General features: G+C 49.9%; 1 protein-coding gene across 1 annotated transcript in view; it reads left to right on the plus strand.

Annotated features, from left to right (window-relative positions):
* Positions 1-27,468, plus strand: part of ARAP1 (ArfGAP with RhoGAP domain, ankyrin repeat and PH domain 1) — a 304,443-nt gene that overhangs the window by 171,384 nt on the left and 105,591 nt on the right. The window contains exons 4-7 of the mRNA XM_063950593.1: positions 7,622-7,758; positions 10,330-10,391; positions 16,352-16,455; positions 16,970-16,974. Of these exons, the coding sequence (XP_063806663.1) occupies positions 7,622-7,758; positions 10,330-10,391; positions 16,352-16,455; positions 16,970-16,974 (308 nt within the window). The remainder of the gene's footprint in view (positions 1-7,621; positions 7,759-10,329; positions 10,392-16,351; positions 16,456-16,969; positions 16,975-27,468) is intronic.

Genomic DNA, 27,468 nt, shown 5'->3' on the forward strand with positions numbered 1-27,468 from the left:
ACTAAAGGGCCCTACACACTGGCAGATGATACTGCACGATATGAACGTTCTCGTTTATTAATGAACGAGAACTCGTTCATATCGTGCAGTGTGGAGGCACCAACGATGAACGATGTGCGGCCCAGCGCTCGTTCATCGCTGTTACCCCGTCGCTTATGCATGCAGGCCAATATGGACGAGATTGTCCATGTTAGCGTGCATTTCTATGGCGCTGGGTGACGGGGGTGTGAAGAAACTTCATCCACCCGTCACCTCACCCCCGTCGCCGGGTCGCCCGTCTGCCGTATCGGCGGTCGGGCAGCTCGGCGGCAGGTCGCCCATTAGTCTTGGAGAGAGAGATAAAGTACTAGACAATTAGCTCCTAACTGCTGTGTTACAAGCTGTGCATGAAAAATCACAGGAGCTGATTGGCTGCTACTTTATATCTCTCCAAACCTTGATAAATCTCCCCCACAGTCTGAGTAAAGCTTGCGGCACTGTGTGTAAACAGTCTGCAAAGTGTTTTTTATTTTTACCATTGATGAAATTGGAATGAATGTGCGGTGTTAAACAGAGTGGTTCAATAAAGGGCAAAAAAGACCTGAATCCAGGATATTCCGCTATGCTCCCGGGGCAGCGGGAGATTTGCGGTTGTCTCCTGACAATCTGGGAGGGTAGGTAGGTATGGAGCTGCAGTAGTTACCAGTGAAGTCATTCCCACGGTTTAGTGTCTTGTAGGGGGGATTCTCATCACTGAGTAAGACTGACAGGAGGGATCAGTGCGTCCAGGCGTCATACCGGTTCTTATTACTGTACGTGAGCAGTCACGTCAGGGGTCTCGCTGGATGTAAGGAGATGTCTGAGGAGACGTCTTGTGAGTATCCCGGATGGAGAGGACGCTTTCCCCACTCATGGGTGGTCATTTAATTCCATCATCTGCTGCACAGACATTGGGGGTCATTCCGAGTTGATCGCGCGCTAGCTACTTTTAGCAGCCGTGCAATTGCATAGTCGCCGCCCACGGGGGAGTGTATTTTCGCTTTGCAGGAGTGCGAACGCCTGTGCAGCCGCGCTCTGCAAACACATTTTGTGCAAAACAAGACCAGCCCTGTAGTTACTTATCCTGTGCGATGATTGCTGTGACGAGTGACACGGTGATGACGTCAGATACCCGCCCAGCAAACTCCCGGACACGCCTGCGTTTTTCCAAACACTCCCAGAAAACAGTCAGTTGACACCCATAAATGCCCTCTTTCTGTCAATCTCCTTGCGTTCGGCTGTGCGATTGGAATCGTCGCTAGAACCAGTGCAAAACCACAGTGGACTTCGTACCGTACGATGCGCGTGTGCATTGCGGTGCATGCGCAGATTAGCCATTTTTCTCTATCGTCCTAAGTGGATGCTGGGGTTCCTGAAAGGACCATGGGGAATAGCGGCTCCGCAGGAGACAGGGCACAAAAAAGTAAAGCTTTACTAGGTCAGGTGGTGTGCACTGGCTCCTCCCCCTATGACCCTCCTCCAGACTCCAGTTAGATTTTGTGCCCGAACGAGAAGGGTGCAATCTAGGTGGCTCTCCTAAAGAGCTGCTTAGAGAAAGTTTAGTTTAGGTTTTTTTCTTTACAGTGAGTCCTGCTGGCAACAGGATCACTGCAACGTGGGACTTAGGGGGAAAGTAGTAAACTCACCTGCATGCAGAGTGGATTTGCTGCTTGGCTACTGGACACCATTAGCTCCAGAGGGATCGAACACAGGCCCAGCCGTGGAGTCCGGTCCCGGAGCCGCGCCGCCGACCCCCTTGCAGATGCTGAAGCGTGAAGAGGTCCGGAAACCGGCGGCTGAAGACTCCTCAGTCTTCATAAGGTAGCGCACAGCACTGCAGCTGTGCGCCATTTTCCTCTCAGCACACTTCACTGGGCAGTCACTGAGGGTGCAGAGCGCTGGGGGGGGCGCTCTGAGAGGCAAATATAAACCTTATACAAGGCTAAAAATACCTCACATATAGCCCATAGGGGCTATATGGAGATATTTAACCCCTGCCTGACTGGAAAAATAGCGGGAGAAGAACCCGCCGAAAAAGGGGCGGGGCCTATCTCCTCAGCACACGGCGCCATTTTCTGTCACAGCTCCGCTGGTCAGAACGGCTCCCAGGTCTCTCCCCTGCACTGCACTACAGAAACAGGGTAAAACAGAGAGGGGGGGCACATTAATGGCTATATATATATATATTAAAGCAGCTATAAGGGAGCACTTAATATAAGGATATCCCTTGTATATATAGCGCTTTGTGGTGTGTGCTGGCAGACTCTCCCTCTGTCTCCCCAAAAGGGCTAGTGGGTCCTGTCTTCATTAGAGCATTCCCTGTGAGTTTGCGGTGTGTGTCGGTACGTGGTGTCGACATGTATGAGGACGATATTGGTGTGGAGGCGGAGCAATTGCCAAATATGCAGATGTCACCCCCCAGGGGGTCGACACCAGAATGGATGCCTTTATTTGTGGAATTACGTGATGGTTTATCTTCCCTTAAACAGTCAGTTGAGGACATGAGGCGGCCGGACAATCAATTAATGCCTGTCCAGGCGCCTCAAACACCGTCAGGGGCTGTAAAACGCCCTTTGCCTCAGTCGGTCGACACAGACCCAGACACGGGCACTGATTCCAGTGACGACGGTAGAAATTCAAACGTATTTTCCAGTAGGGCCACACGTTATATGATTTTGGCAATGAAGGAGACGTTACATTTAGCTGATACTACAGATACCGTAAAACAGGGTATTATGTATGGTGTGAAAAAACTACAAACAGTTTTTCCTGAATCAGAAGAATTAAATGACGTGTGTGATGAAGCGTGGGTTGCTCCTGATAAAAAGTTGATAATTTCAAAAAAGTTATTGGCATTATACCCTTTCCCGCCAGAGGTTAGGGCGCGCTGGGAAACACCCCCTAAGGTGGACAAGGCGCTCACACGCTTATCCAAACAAGTGGCGTTACCCTCTCCTGAGACGGCCGCACTTAAGGATCCATCAGATAGAAAGATGGAAGTTATTCAAAAGAATATATACACACATGCAGGTGTTATACTACGACCAGCTATAGCAACTGCCTGGATGTGCAGTGCTGGAGTAGTTTGGTCAGAATCCCTGATTGAAAATATTGATACCCTAGATAGGGACAATGTTTTACTGTCGTTAGAACAAATAAAGGATGCATTTATCTATATGCGTGATGCACAGAGGGATATTTGCACACTGGCATCTCGGGTGAGTGCTATGTCCATTTCAGCCAGAAGAGCCTTATGGACACGACAGTGGACAGGCGATGCGGATTCAAAACGTCACATGGAGGTTTTGCCGTATAAAGGGGAGGAGTTATTTGGAGTTGGTCTATCAGACTTGGTGGCCACGGCTACTGCCGGGAAATCCACTTTTTTACCTCAAGTCACTCCCCAACAGAGAAAGGCACCGACCTTTCAACCGCAGCCTTTTCGCTCCTACAAAAATAAGAGAGCAAAGGGCTTGTCGTACCTGCCACGAGGCAGAGGAAGAGGGAAGAGACACCAACAGGCAGCTCCTTCCCAGGAACAGAAGCCCTCCCCGGCTCCTGCAAAAACCTCAGCATGACGCTGGGGCCTCTCAAGCGGACTCGGGGACAGTGGGGGGCCGTCTCAAAAATTACAGCGCGCAGTGGGCTCACTCGCAGGTAGACCCCTGGATCCTGCAGATAATATCTCAGGGGTACAGGTTGGAATTAGAGACGGATCCTCCTCATCGTTTCCTGAAGTCTGCCTTACCAACCGTCTCTTCCGAAAGGGAGAGGGTGTTGGAAGCCATTCACAAGCTGTACGCTCAGCAGGTGATAGTCAAAGTACCCCTATTACAACAAGGAAAGGGGTATTATTCCACTCTATTTGTGGTACCGAAGCCGGATGGCTCGGTAAGGCCTATTCTAAATCTGAAGTCCTTGAACCTCTACATAAAAAAGTTCAAGTTCAAGATGGAGTCACTCAGAGCAGTGATAGCGAACCTGGAAGAAGGGGACTTTATGGTATCCTTGGACATCAAGGATGCGTATCTACACGTTCCGATTTACCCCGCACACCAGGGGTACCTCAGGTTCATTGTTCAAAACTGTCACTATCAGTTTCAGACGCTGCCGTTCGGATTGTCCACGGCGCCTCGGGTCTTTACCAAGGTAATGGCCGAGATGATGATTCTTCTTCGAAGAAAAGGCGTATTAGTTATCCCATACTTGGACGATCTCCTAATAAGGGCAAGGTCCAGAGAACAGCTGGAGACAGCTTTAGCACTATCTCAAGAGGTGCTAAGACAACACGGGTGGATTCTGAATATTCCAAAATCCCATTTAATCCCGACAACTCGTCTGCTGTTCCTAGGAATGATTCTGGACACGGTTCAGAAAAAGGTTTTCCTTCCAGAGGAAAAAGCCAAGGAGTTATCCGATCTGGTCAGGAACCTCCTAAAACCAGGAAAAGTGTCAGTACATCAATGCACAAGAGTCCTGGGAAAAATGGTGGCTTCTTACGAAGCAATTCCATTCGGCAGATTCCATGCAAGAATATTCCAAAGGGATCTGTTGGACAAATGGTCAGGGTCGCATCTGCAGATGCACCTGCGAATAACCATGTCACCAAAGACAAGGGTGTCACTTCTGTGGTGGTTGCAGAAGGCTCACCTATTAGAAGGCCGCAGATTCGGCATTCAGGATTGGATCCTGGTGACCACGGACGCCAGCCTGAGAGGCTGGGGAGCAGTCACACAAGGAAGAAACTTCCAGGGAGTATGGACGAGTCTGGAAAAGTCTCTTCACATAAACATTCTGGAACTAAGAGCAATCTACAATGCTCTAAGCCAGGCGGAACTTCTCCTGCAAGGAAAGCCGGTGTTGATTCAGTCGGACAACATCACGGCGGTCGCCCATGTAAACAGGCAGGGCGGCACAAGAAGCAGGAGTGCAATGGCAGAAGCTGCCAAGATTCTTCGCTGGGCGGAGAATCACGTGATAGCACTGTCAGCAGTGTTCATCCCGGGCGTGGACAACTGGGAAGCAGACTTCCTCAGCAGACACGATCTTCATCCGGGAGAGTGGGGTCTACATCCAGAAGTCTTCAACATGTTAATAGACCGTTGGGAAAGACCAATTGTAGACATGATGGCGTCTCGCCTCAACAAGAAACTGGACAAATATTGCGCCAGGTCAAGAGATCCACAGGCAATAGCTGTGGACGCACTGGTAACTCCTTGGGTGTACCAGTCAGTGTATGTGTTTCCTCCTCTGCCGCTCATACCAAAGGTATTGAAGATCATACGGCAAAGAAGAGTAAGAACAATACTAGTGGTTCCGGATTGGCCGAGAAGGACTTGGTATCCGGAACTTCAAGAGATGCTCACGGACGAACCGTGGCCTCTACCTCTGAGAAGGGACCTGCTACAGCAGGGTCCCTGTCTTTTTCAAGACTTACCGCGGCTGCGTTTGACGGCATGGCGGTTGAACGCCAGATCCTAAAAGGGAAAGGCATTCCAGAAGAAGTCATTCCTACCTTGATTAAGGCACGGAAGGAAGTCACCGTGAAACATTATCACCGCATTTGGCGAAAATATGTAGCGTGGTGCGAGGATCGGAGGGTTCCGACGGAGGAATTCCAACTGGGTCGTTTCCTACATTTCCTGCAATCAGGATTATCTATGGGTCTCAAATTGGGATCCATTAAGGTTCAAATTTCGGCCCTGTCAATATTCTTCCAAAAAGAATTGGCCTCTGTCCCTGAGGTCCAGACTTTTGTCAAGGGAGTACTGCATATACAGCCTCCTGTGGTGCCTCCGGTGGCACCGTGGGATCTAAATGTAGTTTTAGATTTCCTCAAATCCCATTGGTTTGAACCATTGAAAAAGGTGGATTTGAAATATCTCACATTGAAAGTGACTATGTTACTAGCCCTGGCCTCTGCCAGGAGAGTATCTGAATTGGCGGCTTTATCTTATAAAAGTCCTTATCTAATCTTCCATTCGGATAGGGCAGAACTGCGGACTCGTCCGCATTTTCTCCCTAAAGTGGTATCAGCATTTCATCTGAACCAACCTATTGTGGTGCCTGCGGCCACTAGCGACTTGGAGGACTCCAAGTTGTTGGACGTTGTCAGAGCCTTAAAAATATACATTGCAAGGACGGCTGGAGTCAGAAAATCTGACTCGCTGTTTATATTGTATGCACCCAACAAGTTGGGCGCACCTGCTTCTAAGCAGTCGATTGCTCGTTGGATTTGTAACACAATTCAACTTGCACATTCTGTGGCAGGCCTGCCACAGCCTAAAACTGTAAAAGCCCACTCCACAAGGAAGGTGGGCTCATCTTGGGCGGCTGCCCGAGGGGTCTCGGCATTACAACTCTGCCGAGCAGCTACGTGGTCGGGGGAGAACACGTTTGTAAAATTTTACAAATTTGATACCCTGGCAAAGGAGGACCTGGAGTTCTCTCTTTCGGTGCTGCAGAGTCATCCGCACTCTCCCGCCCGTTTGGGAGCTTTGGTATAATCCCCATGGTCCTTTCAGGAACCCCAGCATCCACTTAGGACGATAGAGAAAATAAGAATTTACTTACCGATAATTCTATTTCTCGGAGTCCGTAGTGGATGCTGGGCGCCCATCCCAAGTGCGGATTATCTGCAATACTTGTACATAGTTATTGTTAACTAATTCGGGTTATTGTTAAGGAGCCATCTTTAAGAGGCCCTTTCTGTTGTCATACTGTTAACTGGGTTTAGATCACAAGTTGTACGGTGTGATTGGTGTGGCTGGTATGAGTCTTACCCGGGATTCAAAATGCCTCCCTTATTGTGTATGCTCGTCCGGGCACAGTACCTAACTGGAGTCTGGAGGAGGGTCATAGGGGGAGGAGCCAGTGCACACCACCTGACCTAGTAAAGCTTTACTTTTTTGTGCCCTGTCTCCTGCGGAGCCGCTATTCCCCATGGTCCTTTCAGGAACCCCAGCATCCACTACGGACTCCGAGAAATAGAATTATCGGTAAGTAAATTCTTATTTTCCACTGGTCGCTACGTAGCGAACAACAGCAGCTAGCGATCAACTCGGAATGAGCCCCATTGGCCACTAGATGGCGCCTCTGCACAGAAATAAAGCATTGAACCGTATATGACAGCAGAATAGGGAAATCTCTAGAGGAAGGCACCCTTAGATTCTCCATGGGAGCTTGTTCTGCTGGGGCTTGTAGTGCCGCAAGCTGAATAACTCTTTACAGTACAATGAATATACAGTATCAGCAATGACCTTTATCCGTCTGGTGTGAGTTAGAGTAAGACAGGAGGTGTGTAATTGGTGGCCCGGGGTCGGTGCAGGCTTGCACCTTGGAACAGAGTCAGTAATTGTGACGTATTGTGCTTGTCTGGAGCCTGAATGCACTCTACAAGTGAGGACCTGTCTCGCCAGCGGGAGAGACTTCTGCAAGGGAACGGGTCTGGCCTGATCTGGCTCTGCAGCTAGCTAATAATATACGACAACAATATCTGCATTGTGAGGGCAGGACGTGGGCATGTCTCTCCGATTTTCACACCGACATGTCAGTACTGGGTGCATGAAACTTACTGTGTCCCTTGTGTCTTCCCCGTTCACAGTCCCCCACCGGTGCCAGAAGATACAAAAGTCACTGAGGATCTTCAGAACTTCTCATCGTTGCCTGCGCCAAAACCACTACCTCGACTGCTTGCCCGAGATCCACCACCAACATCGGTCCAGCCAGCTCTCCGAGAGGGTAAGGCGGGGTCATATGGGGCCACATCTAGGAGATCAGTATAGTGTTTGATAGCATGGCTTGGATGAAGGACACTGGTGTATCCGTAGGCTCTTACGTCACCTGCAGGGAAGGGGTTGGGTGACGTCACGCGGAAATCTGGGACAGACGTGTGACATGGCGCTCGATCAGTCCGTGTCTCCTGTGCGCTGCTGACTGCACTGAAACTGTAGCTGTAACCTGGTTTATGTCTAATTTTGAGTTTTCAGATTTTTTTGTCAAAATCCAGATGGTCTTTGGGAATTACAGGAATCATGGCATGGTTACCTTGGGTTTTCTTCAAGGAATGAAAAGATTTACATTTACAGTAATGTGCAAAAGCTTTAGGCAGGTGCGGAAAAAACGCTGCAGAGTAAGAATGCTTTCAAAAATAGAAGTGGTAATAATTCATTTTTTATCAATTAACAAAATGGAAAGTGAATGAACAGAAGAGAACAAAACAGCATCAATTCTTCTAGGTACACTTGCACACACTTTTTTAAACAACTCGCCAGAGAGGTTGTTCCAAACATCTTGGAGAACTAACCACAGATATTCTGTTGATGTAGGCTTGCTCCAATCCTTCTGTCTCTTCATGTAATCCCAGACAGACTCCATGATGTTGAGAGCAGGGCTCTGTTGGGGGCCACTTCCAATGGCCGATACATCTACAGCCATATCATCACTTCCAGGACTCCTTGTTCTTCTTTACGCTGAAGATAGTTCTTAATGACATTGGCTGTATGTTTGGGGTCGTTGTCCTGCTGCAGAATAAATCAGACGCCTCCCTGATGGTACTGCATGATGGATAAGTACCTACCTGTATTTCTCAGCACTGAGGACACCATTAATCCTGACCAAATCCCCAACTTTATTTGCTGAAATGCAGCCCCAGACTTGCAAGGAACCTCCACCATGCTTCACTGTTACCTGCAGACACTCATTACTGTACCGCTCTCCAGCCCTTCTGCCAGCACGCTGCCTTCTGTTACATCCAAATATTTCACATTGTGGCTCATCAGTCCAGAGCACCTACTGCCGTGTTTCTGCTCCCCAGTTCCTATGTTTTCCTGCATTGTTGAGTCGCTTGGCCTTGGCCATAATTCTTCCATGAAGATCACTTCTGGCCAGACTCCTCTAGTAGCATGATGTACGTCCTATCACTACATCTACAGTCCACAGCGTTGCCCGTTTCTTTGTGCTTCTTCATAAGAGCTTGAACAGCGCATCTTGAAACCCCAGTGTGTTTTAAAACCCTTGCCTAGGAGAGACCTTTCTGATGCAGTATAACTACCTTGCGTCCTGTTGCTGTGCTCAGTCTTGATATGGTGTATGACCTGTGACATGAAACTGTCTTCCACAACCTCACCTTTGTGGCAGAGTTTGGCTGTTCCTCACCCAGTTTTAAGCCTCCTAAACAGCTGTTTCTGTTTCAATTAATGGATGGATTTTTTGAAAATGATGATCATTATCCCCTGTTTGGTATGATTGGTTAATCATACGGGTGTAGTACGGCTGACCGGCGGTCTCCTGACCGCCGGTCAGCTTACCAACGCCGGGATCCCGGCAGCATACCGACGCCGGGATCCCGGCGGGGAGGGGCGAGTGCAGCAAGCCCCTTGCGGGCTCGCTGCGCTCGCCACGCTGCGGGCTCGGTGGCGACCTGCGGTCGCCACGGGTTCTATTCCCACTCTATGGGTGTCGTGGACACCCACGAGTGGAAATAGTCCCTGTTGGTCAGCATGCCGACCATCGGGACAGTGACCTGTCGGGCTGGTGGAGGAGGTCATGTGACTGTCGGTCAGCTGACCGGCGGTCACATGAATACCACCCAATCATACACCTGACTAAAGGCCTAATTCTGAGTTGATCGCAGTAGCAAATTTGTTAGCAGTTGGGCAAAACCATGTGCAGTGCAGGGGGGGGCAGATGTAACATGTGCAGAGAGAGTTAGATTTGGGTGGGGTGTGTTCAAACTGAAATTAATTTGCAGTGTAGAAATAAAGCAGCCAGTATTTACCCTGCACAGAAACAAAAAAAAACCCACCCAAGTCTAACTCTCTGCACATGTTACATCTGCCCCACCTGCAGTGCAGATGGTTTTGCCCAATTGCTAACAAACTTGCTGCTGCGGTCAACTCAGAATTACCCCCTATAATCCTAGAAAATCCCTGATTTGTGCAAGTGTACCTAGAAGAAGTGATGATGTTTTGAAGGCAAAGGCTGGTTGCACCAGATATTGATGTGATTTACATTTCTCCTGTTCATCCACTTTGCATTTTGTTAATTGATAAAAATAACTTATTAACACTTTTCTATTTTTTGAAAGCATTCTTACTTTCTCTGAAGCATTTTTTCCACACCTGCCTAAAACTTTTGCACAGTACTGTACATCACCAGACAGTTGATGGCATCACTGGCGGTAATGCATAAACCTCCGACATTTCCACGTTTGGGGTTATAAACTGGGGTCAGACTGGCGAGGTATGGTGGATATACACTGTGCGCCCCGTCACACCCCGTACTGACTATTTGTTTCATTGGTGTTTTCAGGCCCTCAGAACCCAGAATTAATGGATCGTTTCCCAGGAAATATCTATGAATTAAACAAAGATGTAAGTTTGGAGATTTGGTGTCTATCTGTGACGTGATGTCTTCTGCTTGTGCCACTCTGCTCCCTCCAGAGGGGATTAACACCTCAGTTAGGGGTACATTTACATCCAGCAGTAAGTCAATATGTTCCATTGCTTACCACGGCGGCTCTAAGCGGTGTCCGCTGCAATTCATTATTATTATAATCCTTTATTTATATGGCGCCACAAGGGATCCGCAGCGCCCATTACACAGTACATAATAAAATGAGCAAACAAGAAAATTGCACTTACAGTACAAGACAATATAGGACAGGTATAGAAAACCCGGGGTAGGTGCCATCAAAGGGAGTATGGAGTATAAGATAGTGTAAGAAAAGGAAAGGCACATGAGGAAAGAAGGCCCTGCTCTTGCGAGCTTACAATCTAAAAGGTGGGGGGCTAACAGACCAGTGTGAGACAGACGGGGTAGACTGTGAGCATAGACAAGAGGGTTAGGAGGAGAGTTGGCTGGGTATGGTGAAGAAGTGGGTCTTGAGAGCCCAGTTGAAGTTTTGTAGAGAGGTGGAGATTCGGATGGGGAGAGGTAGAGAATTCCAGAGGTAGGGAGCAGCACGTGCAAAATCTTGTAGGTAGGAGTGGGAGGAGGTAATTAGTTGGCAGGACAGACGGCGTGCATTAGCAGAGTGAAGAGGACGGGTGGGAGAGTAAAGGGAGATAAGGTCAGAGATGTAGATGGGAGAGGAGTGGGTGAGGGCTTTGTAAGTGAGTGTGAGAAGCTTGAATTGGATTCTGAATGGGAAGGGGAGCCAGTGAATGTCCTGCAAGAGAGGGGATGTGGATGTAGTACGTTTGACGAGACGGGCAGCAGCATTGAGGATAGATTAAAGTGGAGAGAGGTATTTTTGATGGAGGCCAGTCAGGAGGAGATTACAGTAGTCCAGTCTGGAGATGACCAGTGAGTGGATGAGGGTCTTAGTAGCATCCTGGGTGAGAAAGGGTCTGATCCTGGAGATGTTTTTGAGATGGAAATGGCAGGTTTGTGAGAGGTGCTGAATGTGTGGTGTGAAGGAGAGGGAGGAGTCAGGATTACTCCAAGACAGCGCCGCACTTGGGGGCGAGAGGAGACAGTAGTGCCATCTATAGATAATGAGAGTGTGAGAGGTGCTGAATGTGTGGTGTGAAGGAGAGGGAGGAGTCAGGATTACTCCAAGACAGCGCACTTGGGGGCGAGAGGAGACAGTAGTGCCATCTATAGATAATGAGAGTGTGAGAGGTGCTGAATGTGTGGTGTGAAGGAGAGGGAGGAGTCAGGATTACTCCAAGACAGCGCACTTGGGGGGTAGAGGAGACAGTAGTGCCATCAGTAGATAATGAGAGTGTGAGAGGTGCTGAATGTGTGGTGTGAAGGAGAGGGAGGAGGGAAGGATGACTCTAAGACAGCGCACTTGGGGGCTAGAGGAGACAGATACACTCTCTTGTTATACCGTGTAAATCTGACCACAAGACCAAAGCCCACACGCTAATGTCATGCTCAGGTGTGAGGCTTCATGGCAGGGACCATGTAAAAGTATACTGTATATATGCAGGACTGAGCGCACATGTAACCGTAATTACTCCAAGCATCTCCTTACTTGGCATTACAAAGGCCGATGAGTCTGCGCATACATAGTGCTTTCCCGAGCTCGCCGCGCTTATCGTGCGTGCAGTACATGTGGAGAATACACGGGCACCGCAAGATAGGTAAGCATAGCGAGACGTATCATTTAAAAACTGTGATAGTCTTCCCTCATTACAGGATAATTAACGGACCAAAGACCTAACTCCCTGTAACTTCCTGCGGCTACGCGCTACACTGCGGTACTGACGGGACTGCGTTACAGATATGATTTCTCAATGGAAATCCGCTTAGTACATTGGCTAAAACAGTGATCACCACTTTTCCTTCAGACATTGCTTAGTAAATATACCCCTTAGGCCCTAGTGATAAATATTTGCCCCACATCTGAAGCTAATGCACAAGTGAAGTGGATTAGAAGTGACATCACTGATATGATAATCTATTAAACATTGTTATCATTGTGCACACACTCACTCACTCACTCACTCACTCACTCACTCACTCACTCCATCACTCACTCATGTACTGTATGTCCATTTCCTTATGCGTGACATGGCTAAAGCCAAGGTCAGTCTCCCGCTAAGGTCCTCCTCTCGCTTCCTCCATTGGCAGTCTCCACTCACCAAGGTCACTGTCTGTGTCATCTCTGCATTTTCCTCCTCCCCCACATCCAATTCCATTCCCAATGGTGCTGCTGCAGCTGCAGAATCAGGGCCCTCCCTCACTCTGGAATGCACTGTCGGCCATATTCATTAAGTCCCATGGGCCCTCCTTTTACTTTGCTATCACTGCAAGTATTTGCTCTGGCGCATGGACAGTTAATGTCCTCTGAAGTGGTGCCAGCTCTTGCAGTCACAATCTAAGGACATTCAGTTTTTGGAGTTTGATGAATATCCGGTGGCCACATTGGGCCCCTGTTGGTGAATGTGCTGTTACTTAAAACATGAGGAAACACTAGTAACAGGCCCTGTTCAGCTTAATGAGTAGGCTGCTAAAACCCTTATTCACACACTTATTATCTCCTGCCTGGGTTACACTAATCTGCTCCTCTCTAGTCTTCCGAACTCCAATCTCATTGATCTTCAGACTACCCTCAACTCTGCAGCCCGCCTCATTTCCTCTATTGCCGCTCCACCTCTTCTGCCCCTCTCTGCCAGTCATCCCACTGACTCCCTGTCCTGCACAGAATCATCTCTCACCTACAAAGCTCTCAACCATTCCTCTCCTCCCTCCCAACATCTCCAACCTCATCTCAGCTCACACTCCCTCCTGCCCACTCCACTACTTCCAACATCTCCAACCTCAGCTCACACTCCCTCCTGCCCACTCCACTACTTCCAACATCTCCAACCTCAGCTCACACTCCCTCCTGCCCACTCCTCTCCTTCCAATATCTCCAACCTCATCTCAACTCACACTCTCTCCTGCCCACTACGCTCTTCCAGCATCTCCAACCTCTCCTCAGCTCACACTTCCTCCAGCTCACTCCTGTCCTCCCAACATCTCCAACCTCATCTCAGCTCACACTCCCTCCAGCCCAGTCCTCTCCTCCCATCGTCTCCAACCTCATCTCAGCTCACACGCCATCCAGCCTACTCGTCTCCTTCCGTCTTCATCCTCTTCTCAGCTCACACTCTCTCCAGCCCATTCCTCTCTCCCCAACATCTCCAACCTCATCTCAGCTCACACTCCCTCCAGCCCAGTCCTCTCCTCCCAACATCTCCAACCTCATCTCAGCACACACTCTCTCCTGCCCACTCCGCTCTCCCAACATCTCCAACCTCATATCTGCTCACACTCCCTCCAGCCCAGTCCTCTCCTCCCAACATCTCCAACCTTATCTCAGCTCACACTCTCTCCTGCCCACTCCGCTCTCCCAACATCTCCAACCTCATATCTGCTCACACTCCCTCCAGCCCATTCCTCTCCTCCCAACATCTCCAACCTCATCTCAGCTCACACTTCCTCCAGCCCGCTCTGCTCTCCCAACATCTCCAACCCCTTCTCAGCTCACACTCCCTCCAGCCCATTCCTCTCCTCCCAACATCTCCAACCTTATCTCAGCTTACACTCCCTCCAGCCCACTCCTCTCCTCCCCACATCTCCAACCTCATCTCAGCTCACACTCCCTACAGGCCATTTCTCTCCTCCCAGCATCTCCAACCTCATCTCAGCTCACACTCCCTCCAGTCTACTCGTCTCCTCCCAACATCTGCAACCTCATCTCAGCTCACTCTCCCTCCAGCCCAGTCCTCTCTTCCCAACATCTCCAACCTCATCTCAGCTCACACTTCCTCCAGCTCACTCCTCTCCTCCCAACATCTCCAACCTCATCTCAGCTCACACTCCCTCCAGCTCACTCCTCTCCTCCCCACATCTCCAACCTCATCTCAGCTCATACTCCCTCCAGGCCACTCGTCTCCTCCCCACATCTCCAACCTCATCTCAGCTCACACTCCCTCCAGGCCACTCGTCTCCTCCCAACATCTCCAACCTCATCTCAGCTCACACTCCCTCCAGCCCATTCCTCTCCTCCCAACATCTCCAACCTCATCTCAGCTCACACTTTCTCCAGCCCGCTCCGCTCTCCCAACATCTCCAACCCCTTCTCAGCCCATACTCCCTCCAGCCCATTCCTCTCCTCCCTACATCTCCAACCTCATCTCAGCTCACACTCCCTACAGGCCATTTCTCTCCTCCCAGCATCTCCAACCTCATCTCAGCTCACACTCCCTCCAGTCTACTTGTCTCCTCCCAACATCTCCAACCTCATCTCAGCTCACTCTCCCTCCAGCCCAGTCCTCTCTTCCCAACATCTCCAACCTCATCTCAGCTCACACTTCCTCCAGCTCACTCCTCTCCTCCCAACATCTCCAACCTCATCTCAGCTCACACTCCCTCCAGCTCACTCCTCTCCTCCCCACATCTCCAACCTCATCTCAGCTCACACTCCCTCCAGGCCACTCGTCTCCTCCCCACATCTCCAACCTCATCTCAGCTCACACTCTCTCCAGGCCACTCGTCTCCTCCCAACATCTCCAACCTCATCTCAGCTCACACTCCCTCCAGCCCATTCCTCTCCTCCCAACATCTCCAACCTCATCTCAGCTCACACTCCCTCCAGCCCATTCCTCTCCTCCCAACATCTCCAACCTCATCTCAGCTCACACTTCCCCCAGCTCACTCCTCTCATCCCAACATCTCCAACCTCATCTCAGCTCACACTTCCTCCAGCTCACTCCTCTCCTCCCCACATCTCCAACCTTATCTCTGCTCACACTCCCTCCAGGCCATTCCTCTCCTCCCTACATCTCCAACCTCATCTCAGCTCACACTCCCTCCTGCCCACTCCCCTCCTCCCAACATCTCCAGCCTCATCTCAGCTCACACTCCCTCCAGCCCATTTCTCTCCTCCCAACATCTCCAGCCTCATCTCAGCTCACACTCCCTCCAGCCCATTTCTCTCCTCCCAACATCTCCAGCCTCATCTCAGCTCACACTCCCTCCAGCCCATTTCTCTCCTCCCAACATCTCCAACTTCATCTCAGCTCACACTCCCTCCAGCCCACTCCGCTCTCCCAAGGAACCACTCCTCTCCTCGTCCCTGATAACCTCATCCCCCTTCTGGATTTCTCCCCTTCCATCCCACAGCCTGCAAAATGTGCCCTCTTCACTGAAGCCTAGCACCCCCACACTAACGCTCCAGCTTCTGCATTCCACAGTTCTGTTCCCTGTCCCTCCCCTGTTCCCTTACGAGCAGGGCCCTCTCCCCTTTGTATTCCCTACCTAATGATGTATCTGTGCACTGTAATTATGTATGTGTTTGTCTGTAGTATAATGATGTACCCATGCACACACTCTCCCACTCACATGCACAAACTCAGACATACTCGCACACTTAATGTGGGTACACACTGCAGCTGATGGGAAAGACTCTCCCGATCATCTGGCCTGTGTGTCGTCAGAGTGCCCCCCTTTCAGCTGCTGGGCAGACTGTAGCACATTGTGTATGCTGCTCCTAGGGGCTTCTATGGGATCGGATGCTCGAAGCTTTGAATATAAAACAGCACATAACATTTGACCATCGATCCCGGCCGTTGCAGGAGCGTTATAACCCGGTTATCGTCAAACACTTCCGCATCGTCACTGCATACACACATACAGTATACAATCATCAGCATGCTGTGTCAGTATGGAGAGAACTGCCCAATAATTGTGTCCGTGTGTACCCACCTTTACACACCCACATCCTGAGGTATAGAGCTGGGCTCCTGACCTTTATGACAGTCTTTGGTAGATAGTGATGATGATGGTTTGTGTCACACTGGCTGTCTGACGCGGTGTAAACCCTCTTCCCGTACAGATAGATGGGATCGTTCTCACTGGGTTCCGGCGCCTGAAGGTCAGCAGCTCATCCACCGATAATGATGTGATAGAGAATGGCTCGGAGGAGGATTACCAGGTGATGTAAGTAGCCGGATTCTATAATAATGTTATTAATAACGTATAGGCTCTTTTACATGCATTTTCCTATAGATGTGCAGCAGTCAGCATGGACATAAGTTACTATGTACTAAGAGCTTTAATTCTCTGCATCCTGTATGGGAAGTGATTGGAAGCAGCTGTAATACATATACGCCAAGCTGTACGGCGATACCTGTATCTCAGTGCTGAGATACACACCAGAGTGTGCTAAAAGCACCAGAGCAGAGACCGTGACACCCCAGGCTGGAAAGAGGAACTGCACGGGATGTGACAGCTGCAGGGTGCTAGAATGAACACTAATAATAATGTTATTTATATACAGTACAGTAGTTATTGTGGGGGTAGTTTTATGAAAGCTTGGAGAGAAGTAAAGTAGAGAGAGATAAGTACCAGCCAATCAGCTCCTAACTGTCATTTTTCTAAACCAGCCTGTGACATGGCAGTTCGGAGCTGATTGGCTGGTACTTTATCTCTGTCCACTTTGTCTCCATTGAAGGCTTAGTAAATAGACCCCTTTATCTCCCATTCACTTTATCTCTCTCCAAGGTTTCATAAATCTGCCCCTTTATATGGTATAACAATATTACAGTCTAATGCACAAATGTTTCTTCCTGTGATTAAAATGCAAAGCTTCCCTGCTTCCCTGTGTTCTTTCCCCCCACAGTACTGCATTCCTGAATACGTGTGTATGTCTCTCTCTCTCTCTCTCTCTCTCTCTCTCTCTCTCTCTCTCTCTCTCTCTCTATATATATATATATATATATATATATATCTCTAACGTCCTAGTGGATGCTGGGGACTCCAAAAGGACCATGGGGAATAGCGGCTCCGCAGGAGACTGGGCACAAAGTAAAAGCTTTAGGACTAGCTGGTGTGCACTGGCTCCTCCCCCTATGACCCTCCTCTAAGCCTCAGTTAGGATACTGTGCCCGAACGAGAAGGGTGCAATCTAGGTGGCTCTCCTGAGCTCCTTAGAGTAAAAGTTTAAATAGGTTTTTTTATTTTCAGTGAGACCTGCTGGCAACAGGCTCACTGCATCGAGGGACTAAGGGGAGAAGAAGCGAACTCACCTGCGTGCAGAGTGGATTGGGCTTCTTAGGCTACTGGACATTAGCTCCAGAGGGACGATCACAGGCCCAGCCATGGATGGGTCCCGGAGCCGCGCCGCCGGCCCCCTTACAGAGCCAGAAGAGTGAAGAGGTCCGGAAAATCGGCGGCAGAAGACGTCCTGTCTTCAATAAGGTAGCGCACAGCACCGCAGCTGTGCGCCATTGCTCTCAGCACACTTCACACTCCGGTCACTGAGGGTGCAGGGCGCTGGGGGGGGGCGCCCTGGGACGCAATGAAAATACCTTAAATGGCTAAAAATACATCACATATAGCTCCTGGGCTATATGGATGTATTTAACCCCTGCCAGTTTTCCACAAAAAAGCGGGAGAAAGGCCGCCGAGAAGGGGGCGGAGCCTATCTCCTCAGCACACAAGCGCCATTTTTTCCTCACAGCTCCGTTGGAGGAAGGCTCCCTGACTCTCCCCTGCAGTCCTGCACTACAGAAACAGGGTAAAACAAGAGAGGGGGGGCACTAAATTGGCATATTAATATATACAGCAGCTATATTAGGGAAAAACACTTATATAAGGTTATACCTGTATATATATAGCGCTCTGGTGTGTGCTGGCAAACTCTCCCTCTGTCTCCCCAAAGGGCTAGTGGGGTCCTGTCCTCTATCAGAGCATTCCCTGTGTGTGTGCTGTGTGTCGGTACGCTGTGTCGACATGTATGAGGAGGAAAATGGTGTGGAGGCGGAGCAATTGCCTGTGTTAGTGATGTCACCCCCTAGGGAGTCGACACCTGACTGGATGGTCTTATGGAAAGAATTACGTGATAGTGTCGGCACTTTACAAAAGACTGTTGACGACATGAGACAGCCGGCAAATCAGTTAATACCTGTACAGGCGTCTCAAACACCGTCAGGGGCTATAAAACGCCCGTTACCTCAGGTCGATACAGACACTGACACGGACACTGACTCCCGTGTCGACGGTGAGGAAACAAACGTATTTTCCAGTAGGGCCACACGTTACATGATCACGGCAATGAAGGAGGTTTTGAACATTTCTTATACTACAAGTACCACAAAAAAGGGTATTATGTGGGGTGTGAAAAAACTACCCGTAGTTTTTCCTGAATCAGATGAATTAAAGCGTGGGTTTCCCCCGATAAAAAACTGCTAATTTCTAAAAAATTATTGGCATTATACCCTTTCCCGCCAGAGGTTAGGGTGCGTTGGGAAACACCCCCTAGCGTAGATAAGGCGCTCACACGCTTATCAAAACAAGTGGCGTTACCGTCCCCTGATACGGCCGCCCTCAAGGAACCAGCTGATAGGAAGCTGAAAAATATCCTTAAAAGTATATACACACATACTGGTATTATACTGCGACCAGCAATCGCCTCAGCCTGGATGTGCAGTGCTGGGGTGGCTTGGTCGGATTCCCTGACTGAAAATATTGATACCCTGGACAGGGACAATATATTATTGACTATAGAGCATTTAAAGGATGCATTTCTATATATGCGAGATGCACAGAGGGATATTTGCACTCTGGCATCAAGAGTAAGTGCGATGTCCATTTCTGCCAGAAGAGGATTATGGACGCGACAGTGGTCAGGGGATGCGGATTCCAAACGGCATATGGAAGTATTGCCGTATAAAGGGGAGGAGTTATTTGGGGTCGGTCTATCGGACCTGGTGGCCACGGCAACGGCTGGAAAATCCACCTTTTTACCCCAAGTCACCTCGCAGCAGAAAAAGATACCGTCTTTTCAGGCTCAGTCCTTTCGTCCCCATAAGGGCAAGCGGGCAAAAGGCCACTCATATCTGCCCCGGGGCAGAGGAAGGGAAAAAGACTGCAGCAGACAGCCTCTTCCCACGAACAGAAGCCCTCCCCCGCTTCTGCCAAGTCCTCAGCATGACGCTGGGGCCTTACAAGCGGACTCAGGCACGGTGGGGGCCCGTCTCAAGAATTTCAGCGCGCAGTCGGCTCACTCGCAAGTGGACCCCTGGATCCTGCAGGTAGTATCTCAGGGGTACAAATTGGAATTCGAGACGTCTCCCCCTCGCCGGTTCCTGAAGTCTGCTTTACCAACGTCTCCCCCCGACAGGGAGGCGGTATTGGAAGCCATTCACAAGCTGTATTCCCAGCAGGTGATAATCAAGGTACCCCTCCTACAACAGGAAAAGGGGTATTATTCCACGCTGTTTGTGGTACCGAAGCCGGACGGCTCGGTGAGACCCATTTTAAATCTGAAATCCTTGAACACTTACATAAAAAGGTTCAAGTTCAAGATGGAGTCACTCAGAGCAGTGATAGCGAACCTGGAAGAAGGGGACTATATGGTGTCTCTGGACATCAAGGATGCTTACCTCCATGTCCCAATTTGCCCTTCTCACCAAGGGTACCTCAGGTTTGTGGTACAGAACTGTCACTATCAGTTTCAGACGCTGCCGTTTGGATTGTCCACGGCACCCCGGGTCTTTACCAAGGTGTGACAGGACGGTACCGTACGGAAGCACTCACCGCTTGCCGCGTCCCGTCGACTGCGCACAGAATGGAAGGTCAAGCCGCACGAGGCCTGACCACATAGGGGATTCCCGCTTACCGTCAGTAACCGCCTGTTACTGACTCCACCCACTGCGTTGTGGGCGGGTTCTTGCTGCCACCACCAAACTCCTAACTTGCCGTGGCGTTTGGAACCACGGTTCTGCTCTGTATGTGCTGACGCACTGCCTTACCACAGCTGTGTGGTGCTGACGAATCCCCACTAGCCACTTGCTAGGCCTCTACCGGTAGCTGGCGGAAGGCGGAGCTTGGAGACGCTAGGTACTTCCCTGGACAGCCGGAGGACGGGGCTAGGTTTGGCCTAACCCTGTTGGTCACAAGATGAAGCAGTCTTCTTGAGGCAAAGATGTTTATTTGCTCAATAGTTCTAAAGAGAACCCTTCCCTATTGCTAGGGGCAACAGCATACAATTAGATGTTTCAGCAGAATAAAGATGGTACAACTACAACTCTGGAGGCACGCAGGTCTCCTATTTATGTCAGTTTTCCACACAGTACCACAGGGGGGTAAGCCCTCCCTGTCTTCTCCAACCAATCAGGTTATTTTACAAAATACCAATAAATTACATTTTACAAGGATATAAGTGCAATAAAACAATATCCTCCTTCCTGTCACCCAGACAACGTTTGGTATCAGATTAACATTCACTATTGATAAATTTATCACATATCTTCAAAATACAAATGTGTCTGGTCATTCCCATCTGCAGGCAAGCTCAGTGTTTAAGATTACAACAGGAATGGCTACAATACAAACAAACGGTCTTCCTTCCTTTAACTTCCATTCAGGGATCGTATATCAAATCCAAGCCCATAAACCCAATGATTAGCATCTCTCTCTAAGGAACTTACACATCAAAAGGTATTGTCCTTCACACCTCACTGCTAGTACAGGGCCCTTAGCATGCCCCTTCCTATTTCCAGAGGATAAGAGATGCGTATTCAGACAGCTATAGTAACTGCATTTTTCCTTTAAATATACACCAAGCCTGTCTTGAATATAAAATAGATACAGTTAAACATGTCTTCCTGCAATGGTGCACAGAGCACTACATATGACATGTTAAAAGTAAAACACATAATTAAACAAACTTTTAAACAGTCCGTAACATGGCGCTGGGCACGAGGGTTAACCCCTTCAGTGCCGCAGACGCCATTACACGTGAGGCTGGCTAGTCTCTCCGGCCACACAAGGTAATGGCCGAAATGATGATTCTTCTTCGAAGAAAAGGCGTCTTAATTATTCCTTACTTGGACGATCTCCTGATAAGGGCAAGGTCCAGAGAACAGTTAGAGGTCGGAGTAGCACTATCTCAAGTAGTACTACGACAGCACGGATGGATTCTAAATATTCCAAAATCGCAGCTGATTCCGACGACACGTCTGCTGTTCCTAGGGATGATTCTGGACACAGTCCAGAAAAAGGTGTTTCTCCCGGAGGAGAAAGCCAAGGAGTTATCCGACCTAGTCAGGAACCTCCTAAGACCAGGCCAAGTGTCAGTACATCAATGCACAAGGGTCCTGGGAAAGATGGTGGCTTCTTACGAAGCGATTCCATTCGGCAGATTCCACGCAAGAACTTTTCAGTGGGATCTGCTGGACAAATGGTCCGGATCGCATCTTCAAATGCATCAGCGGATAACCCTGTCTCCAAGGACAAGGGTGTCTCTCCTGTGGTGGTTACAGAGTGCTCATCTCCTAGAGGGCCGCAGATTCGGCATTCAGGATTGGGTCCTGGTGACCACGGATGCCAGCCTGAGAGGCTGGGGAGCAGTCACACAGGGAAGAAATTTCCAGGGCTTGTGGTCAAGCATGGAAACGTCACTTCACATAAATATCCTGGAACTAAGGGCCATTTACAATGCCCTAAGTCAGGCAAGACCTCTGCTTCAGGGTCAGCCGGTGTTGATCCAGTCGGACAACATCACGGCAGTCGCCCACGTAAACAGACAGGGCGGCACAAGAAGCAGGAGGGCAATGATGGAAGTGGCAAGGATTCTTCGCTGGGCGGAGAATCATGTGATAGCACTGTCAGCAGTGTTCATTCCGGGAGTGGACAACTGGGAAGCAGACTTCCTCAGCAGACACGATCTTCACCCGGGGGAGTGGGGACTTCACCCAGAAGTCTTCCACATGATTGTGAACCGTTGGGAAAAACCAAAGGTGGACATGATGGCGTCCCGCCTCAACAAAAAACTGGACAGATATTGCGCCAGGTCAAGGGACCCTCAGGCAATAGCTGTGGACGCTCTGGTAACACCGTGGGTGTACCAGTCAGTGTATGTGTTCCCTCCTCTTCCTCTCATACCAAAAGTACTGAGAATCATAAGAAGGAGAGGAGTAAAGACTATACTCGTGGCTCCGGATTGGCCAAGAAGGACTTGGTACCCGGAAATTCAAGAGATGCTCACGGAAGACCCGTGGCCTCTACCTCTAAGAAAGGACCTGCTCCAGCAGGGACCATGTCTGTTCCAAGACTTACCGCGGCTGCGTTTGACGGCATGGCGGTTGAACGCCGGATCCTGAAGGAAAAAGGCATTCCGGATGAAGTCATCCCTACCCTGATCAAAGCCAGGAAGGATGTAACCATACAACATTATCACCGTATTTGGCGTAAATATGTTGCGTGGTGCGAGGCCAGGAAGGCCCCTACAGAGGAATTTCAACTGGGTCGTTTCCTGCATTTCCTGCAAACAGGACTGTCTATGGGCCTCAAATTAGGGTCCATTAAGGTTCAAGTTTCGTCCCTGTCAATATTCTTCCAAAAAGAACTGGCTTCTGTTCCTGAAGTTCAGACGTTTGTCAAGGGAGTACTGCATATACAGCCTCCTTTTGTGCCTCCAGTGGCACCTTGGGATCTCAATGTAGTTTTGGGATTCCTAAAATCACATTGGTTTGAACCACTCACCACTGTGGACTTAAAATATCTCACATGGAAAGTGGTAATGCTGTTAGCCCTGGCTTCAGCCAGGCGTGTATCAGAATTGGCGGCTTTATCCTATAAAAGCCCTTACCTAATTTTTCATACGGACAGGGCAGAATTGAGGACTCGTCCTCAATTTCTCCCTAAGGTGGTTTCAGCATTTCACTTAAACCAGCCTATTGTGGTGCCTGCGGCTACTAGGGACTTGGAGGATTCCAAGTTGCTGGACGTAGTCAGGGCCCTGAAAATATATGTTTCCAGGACGGCTGGAGTCAGAAAATCTGATTCGCTGTTTATCCTGTATGCACCCAACAAGCTGCTCATTGCTCGTTGGATTTGTAGTACAATTCAGCTTGCACATTCTGTGGCAGGCCTGCCACAGCCAAAATCTGTAAAAGCCCATTCCACACGGAAAGTGGGCTCATCTTGGGCGGCTGCCCGAGGGGTCTCGGCTTTACAACTTTGCCGAGCAGCTACTTGGTCAGGGGCAAACACGTTTGCTAAATTCTACAAATTTGATACCCTGGCTGAGGAGGACCTGGAGTTCTCTCATTCGGTGCTGCAGAGTCATCCGCACTCTCCCGCCCGTTTGGGAGCTTTGGTATAATCCCCATGGTCCTTTCGGAGTCCCCAGCATCCACTAGGACGTTAGAGAAAATAAGAATTTACTTACCGATAATTCGATTTCTCATAGTCCGTAGTGGATGCTGGGCGCCCATCCCAAGTGCGGATTGTCTGCATTACTTGTACATAGTTATTGTTACAAAAATCGGGTTATTGTTGTTGTGAGCCATCTTTTCAGAGGCTCCTTCTGTTATCATGCTGTTAACTGGGTTCAGATCACAAGTTGTACGGTGTGATTGGTGTGGCTGGTATGAGTCTTACCCGGGATTCAAAATCCTTCCTTATTGTGTACGCTCGTCCGGGCACAGTATCCTAACTGAGGCTTGGAGGAGGGTCATAGGGGGAGGAGCCAGTGCACACCAGCTAGTCCTAAAGCTTTTACTTTGTGCCCAGTCTCCTGCGGAGCCGCTATTCCCCATGGTCCTTTCGGAGTCCCCAGCATCCACTACGGACTAAGAGAAATAGAATTATCGGTAAGTAAATTCTTATTATATACTGCTCAAAAAAATAAAGGGAACACTAAAATTACACATCCTAGATCTGAATGAATGAAATATTCTTATTAAATACTTTGTTCTTTACATAGTTGAATGTGCTGACAACAAAATCACACAAAAATTATCAATGGAAATCAAATTTATTAACCCATGGAGGTCTGGATTTGGAGTCACACTCAAAATTAAAGTGGAAAAACACACTACAGGCTGATCCAACTTTGATGTAATGTCCTTAAAACAAGTCAAAATGAGGCTCAGTAGTGTGTGTGGCCTCCACGTGCCTGTATGACCTCCCTACAACGCATGGGCATGCTCCTGATGAGGTGGCGGATGGTCTCCTGAGGGATCTCCTCCCAGACCTGGACTAAAGCATCCGCCAACTCCCGGACAGTCTGTGGTGCAATGTGGTGTTGGTAGATGGAGCGAGACATGATGTCCCAGATGTGCTCAATTGGATTCAGGTCTGGGGAACGGGCGGGCCAGTCCATAGCATCAATGCCTTCGTCTTGCAGGAACTGCTGACACACTCCAGCCACATGAGGTCTAGCATTGTCTTGCATTAGGAGGAACGCAGGGCCAACCGCACCAGCATATGGTCTCACAAGGGGTCTGAGGATCTCATCTGGATACCTAATGGCAGTCAGGCTACCTCTGGCGAGCACATGGAGGGCTGTGCGGCCCCCCAAAGAAATGCCACCCCACACCATTACCATTAGCATGTGAAATTGATTGTCAATTAGTGTTGCTTCCTAAGTGGACAGTTTGATTTCACAGAAGTGTGATTGACTTGGAGTTACATTGTGTTGTTTAAGTGTTCCCTTTATTTTTCTGAGCAGTGTATGTATGTGTGTGTATATATATATATATATATATATATATATATAATGTGTGTGTATATATACAGTAATATAATATATGTACAGTATGTGTTGTGGGAGTTATTATTCAGGTTTATTAGCAAACCAAAAAAGTACACTGATGTAATGGGCAAAACCATGTGCACTGCAGGGGGGGGGGGGGGGGGCAGATGTAACAAGTGCAGAGAGAGTTAGATTTGGGTGGGTTATATTGTTTCTGTGCAGGGTAAATACTGGCTGCTTTATTTTTACACTGCAGTTTCGATTTCAGTTTGAACACACCTCACCCAAATCTAACTCTCTTTGCACATGTTACATCTGCCTCCCCTGCACTGCACATGGTGTTACCCATTATTGTTGCTAACAAACCTGAATAAGGTGCACGTTAGTTGTAGTTTGTCATGCAGTGAGCGCTGTGTTGTGGTCACCTCTCTGGACAGTTGGGGGTTAAGGAGGAAGTTGGTATCATTGTGATAACAGTAACTGGAGTCAGAGAAGTGACAGGATTCCGAGCAGGTCTCAGTGTGTGATCCAGGGGCTGGGGAGGGTCCTGTAATGACCGGATCAGGTCTCAGTGTGTGATCCAGGGGCTGGGGAGGGTCCTGTAATGCCCGGATGAGGTCTCAGTGTGTGATCCAGGGGCTGGGGAGGGTCCTGTAATGACTGGAGCAGGTCTCAGTGTGTGATCCAGGGGCTGGGGAGGGTCCTGTAATGACCGGAGCAGGTCTCAGTGTGTGATCCAGGGGCTGGGGAGGGTCCTGTAATGACCGGATCAGGTCTCAGTGTGTGATCCAGGGGCTGGGGAGGGTCCTGTAATGACCGGAGCAGGTCTCAGTGTGTGATCCAGGGGCTGGGGAGGGTCCTGTAATGACCGGATCAGGTCTCAGTGTGTGATCCAGGGGCTGGGGAGGGTCCTGTAATGACCGGATCAGGTCTCAGTGTGTGATCCAGGGGCTGGGGAGGGTCCTGTAATGACCGAGGCAGGTCTCAGTGTGTGATCCAGGGGCTGGGGAGGGTCCTGTAATGACCGGAGCAGGTCTCAGTGTGTGATCCAGGGGCTGGGGAGGGTCCTGTAATGACCGGAGCAGGTCTCAGTGTGTGATCCAGGGGCTGGGGAGGATCCTGTAATGACCGGAGCAGGTCTCAGTGTGTGATCCAGGGGCTGGGGAGGGTCCTGTAATGACCGGATCAGGTCTCAGTGTGTGATCCAGGGGCTGGGGAGGGTCCTGTAATGACCGGAGCAGGTCTCAGTGTGTGATCCAGGGGCTGGGGAGGGTCCTGTAATGACCGGAGCAGGTCTCAGTGTGTGATCCAGGGGCTGGGGAGGGTCCTGTAATGCCCGGATGAGGTCTCAGTGTGTGATCCAGGGGCTGGGGAGGGTCCTGTAATGACTGGAGCAGGTCTCAGTGTGTGATCCAGGGGCTGGGGAGGGTCCTGTAATGACCGGATCAGGTCTCAGTGTGTGATCCAGGGGCTGGGGAGGGTCCTGTAATGACCGGAGCAGGTCTCAGTGTGTGATCCAGGGGCTGGGGAGGGTCCTGTAATGACCGGAGCAGGTCTCAGTGTGTGATCCAGGGGCTGGGGAGGGTCCTGTAATGACCGGATCAGGTTTCAGTGTGTGATCCAGGGGCTGGGGAGGGTCCTGTAATGACCGGATCAGGTCTCAGTGTGTGATCCAGGGGCTGGGGAGGGTCCTGTAATGACCGAGGCAGGTCTCAGTGTGTGATCCAGGGGCTGGGGAGGGTCCTGTAATGACCGGAGCAGGTCTCAGTGTGTGATCCAGGGGCTGGGGAGGGTCCTGTAATGACCGGAGCAGGTCTCAGTGTGTGATCCAGGGGCTGGGGAGGGTCCTGTAATGACCGGAGCAGGTCTCAGTGTGTGATCCAGGGGCTGGGGATGGTCCTGTAATGACCGGATCAGGTCTCAGTGTGTGATCCAGAGGCTGGTGAGGGTCCTGTAATGACCGGATCAGGTCTCAGTGTGTGATCCAGCGGCTGGGGAGGGTCCTGCAATGACCGGAGCAGGTCTCAGTGTGTGATCCAGGGGCTGGGGAGGGTCCTGTAATGACCGGAGCAGGTCTCAGTGTGTGATCCAGGGGCTGGGGAGGATCCTGTAATGACCGGATCAGGTCTCAGTGTGTGATCCAGGGGCTGGTGAGGGTCCTGTAATGACCGGATCAGGTCTCAGTGTGTGATCCAGGGGCTGGGGAGGGTCCTGTAATGACCGGAGCAGGTCTCAGTGTGTGATCCAGGGGCTGGGGAGGATCCTGTAATGACCGGATCAGGTCTCAGTGTGTGATCCAGGGGCTGGTGAGGGTCCTGTAATGACCGGATCAGGTCTCAGTGTGTGATCCAGGGGCTGGGGAGGGTCCTGTAATGACCGGATCAGGTCTCAGTGTGTGATCCAGCGGCTGGGGAGGGTCCTGTAATGACCGGAGCAGGTCTCAGTGTGTGATCCAGGGTCTGGGGAGG

This window comes from Pseudophryne corroboree, chromosome 2 (genome assembly GCF_028390025.1).
Source record: "Pseudophryne corroboree isolate aPseCor3 chromosome 2, aPseCor3.hap2, whole genome shotgun sequence".
NCBI classification, from domain to species: domain Eukaryota; kingdom Metazoa; phylum Chordata; class Amphibia; order Anura; family Myobatrachidae; genus Pseudophryne; species Pseudophryne corroboree.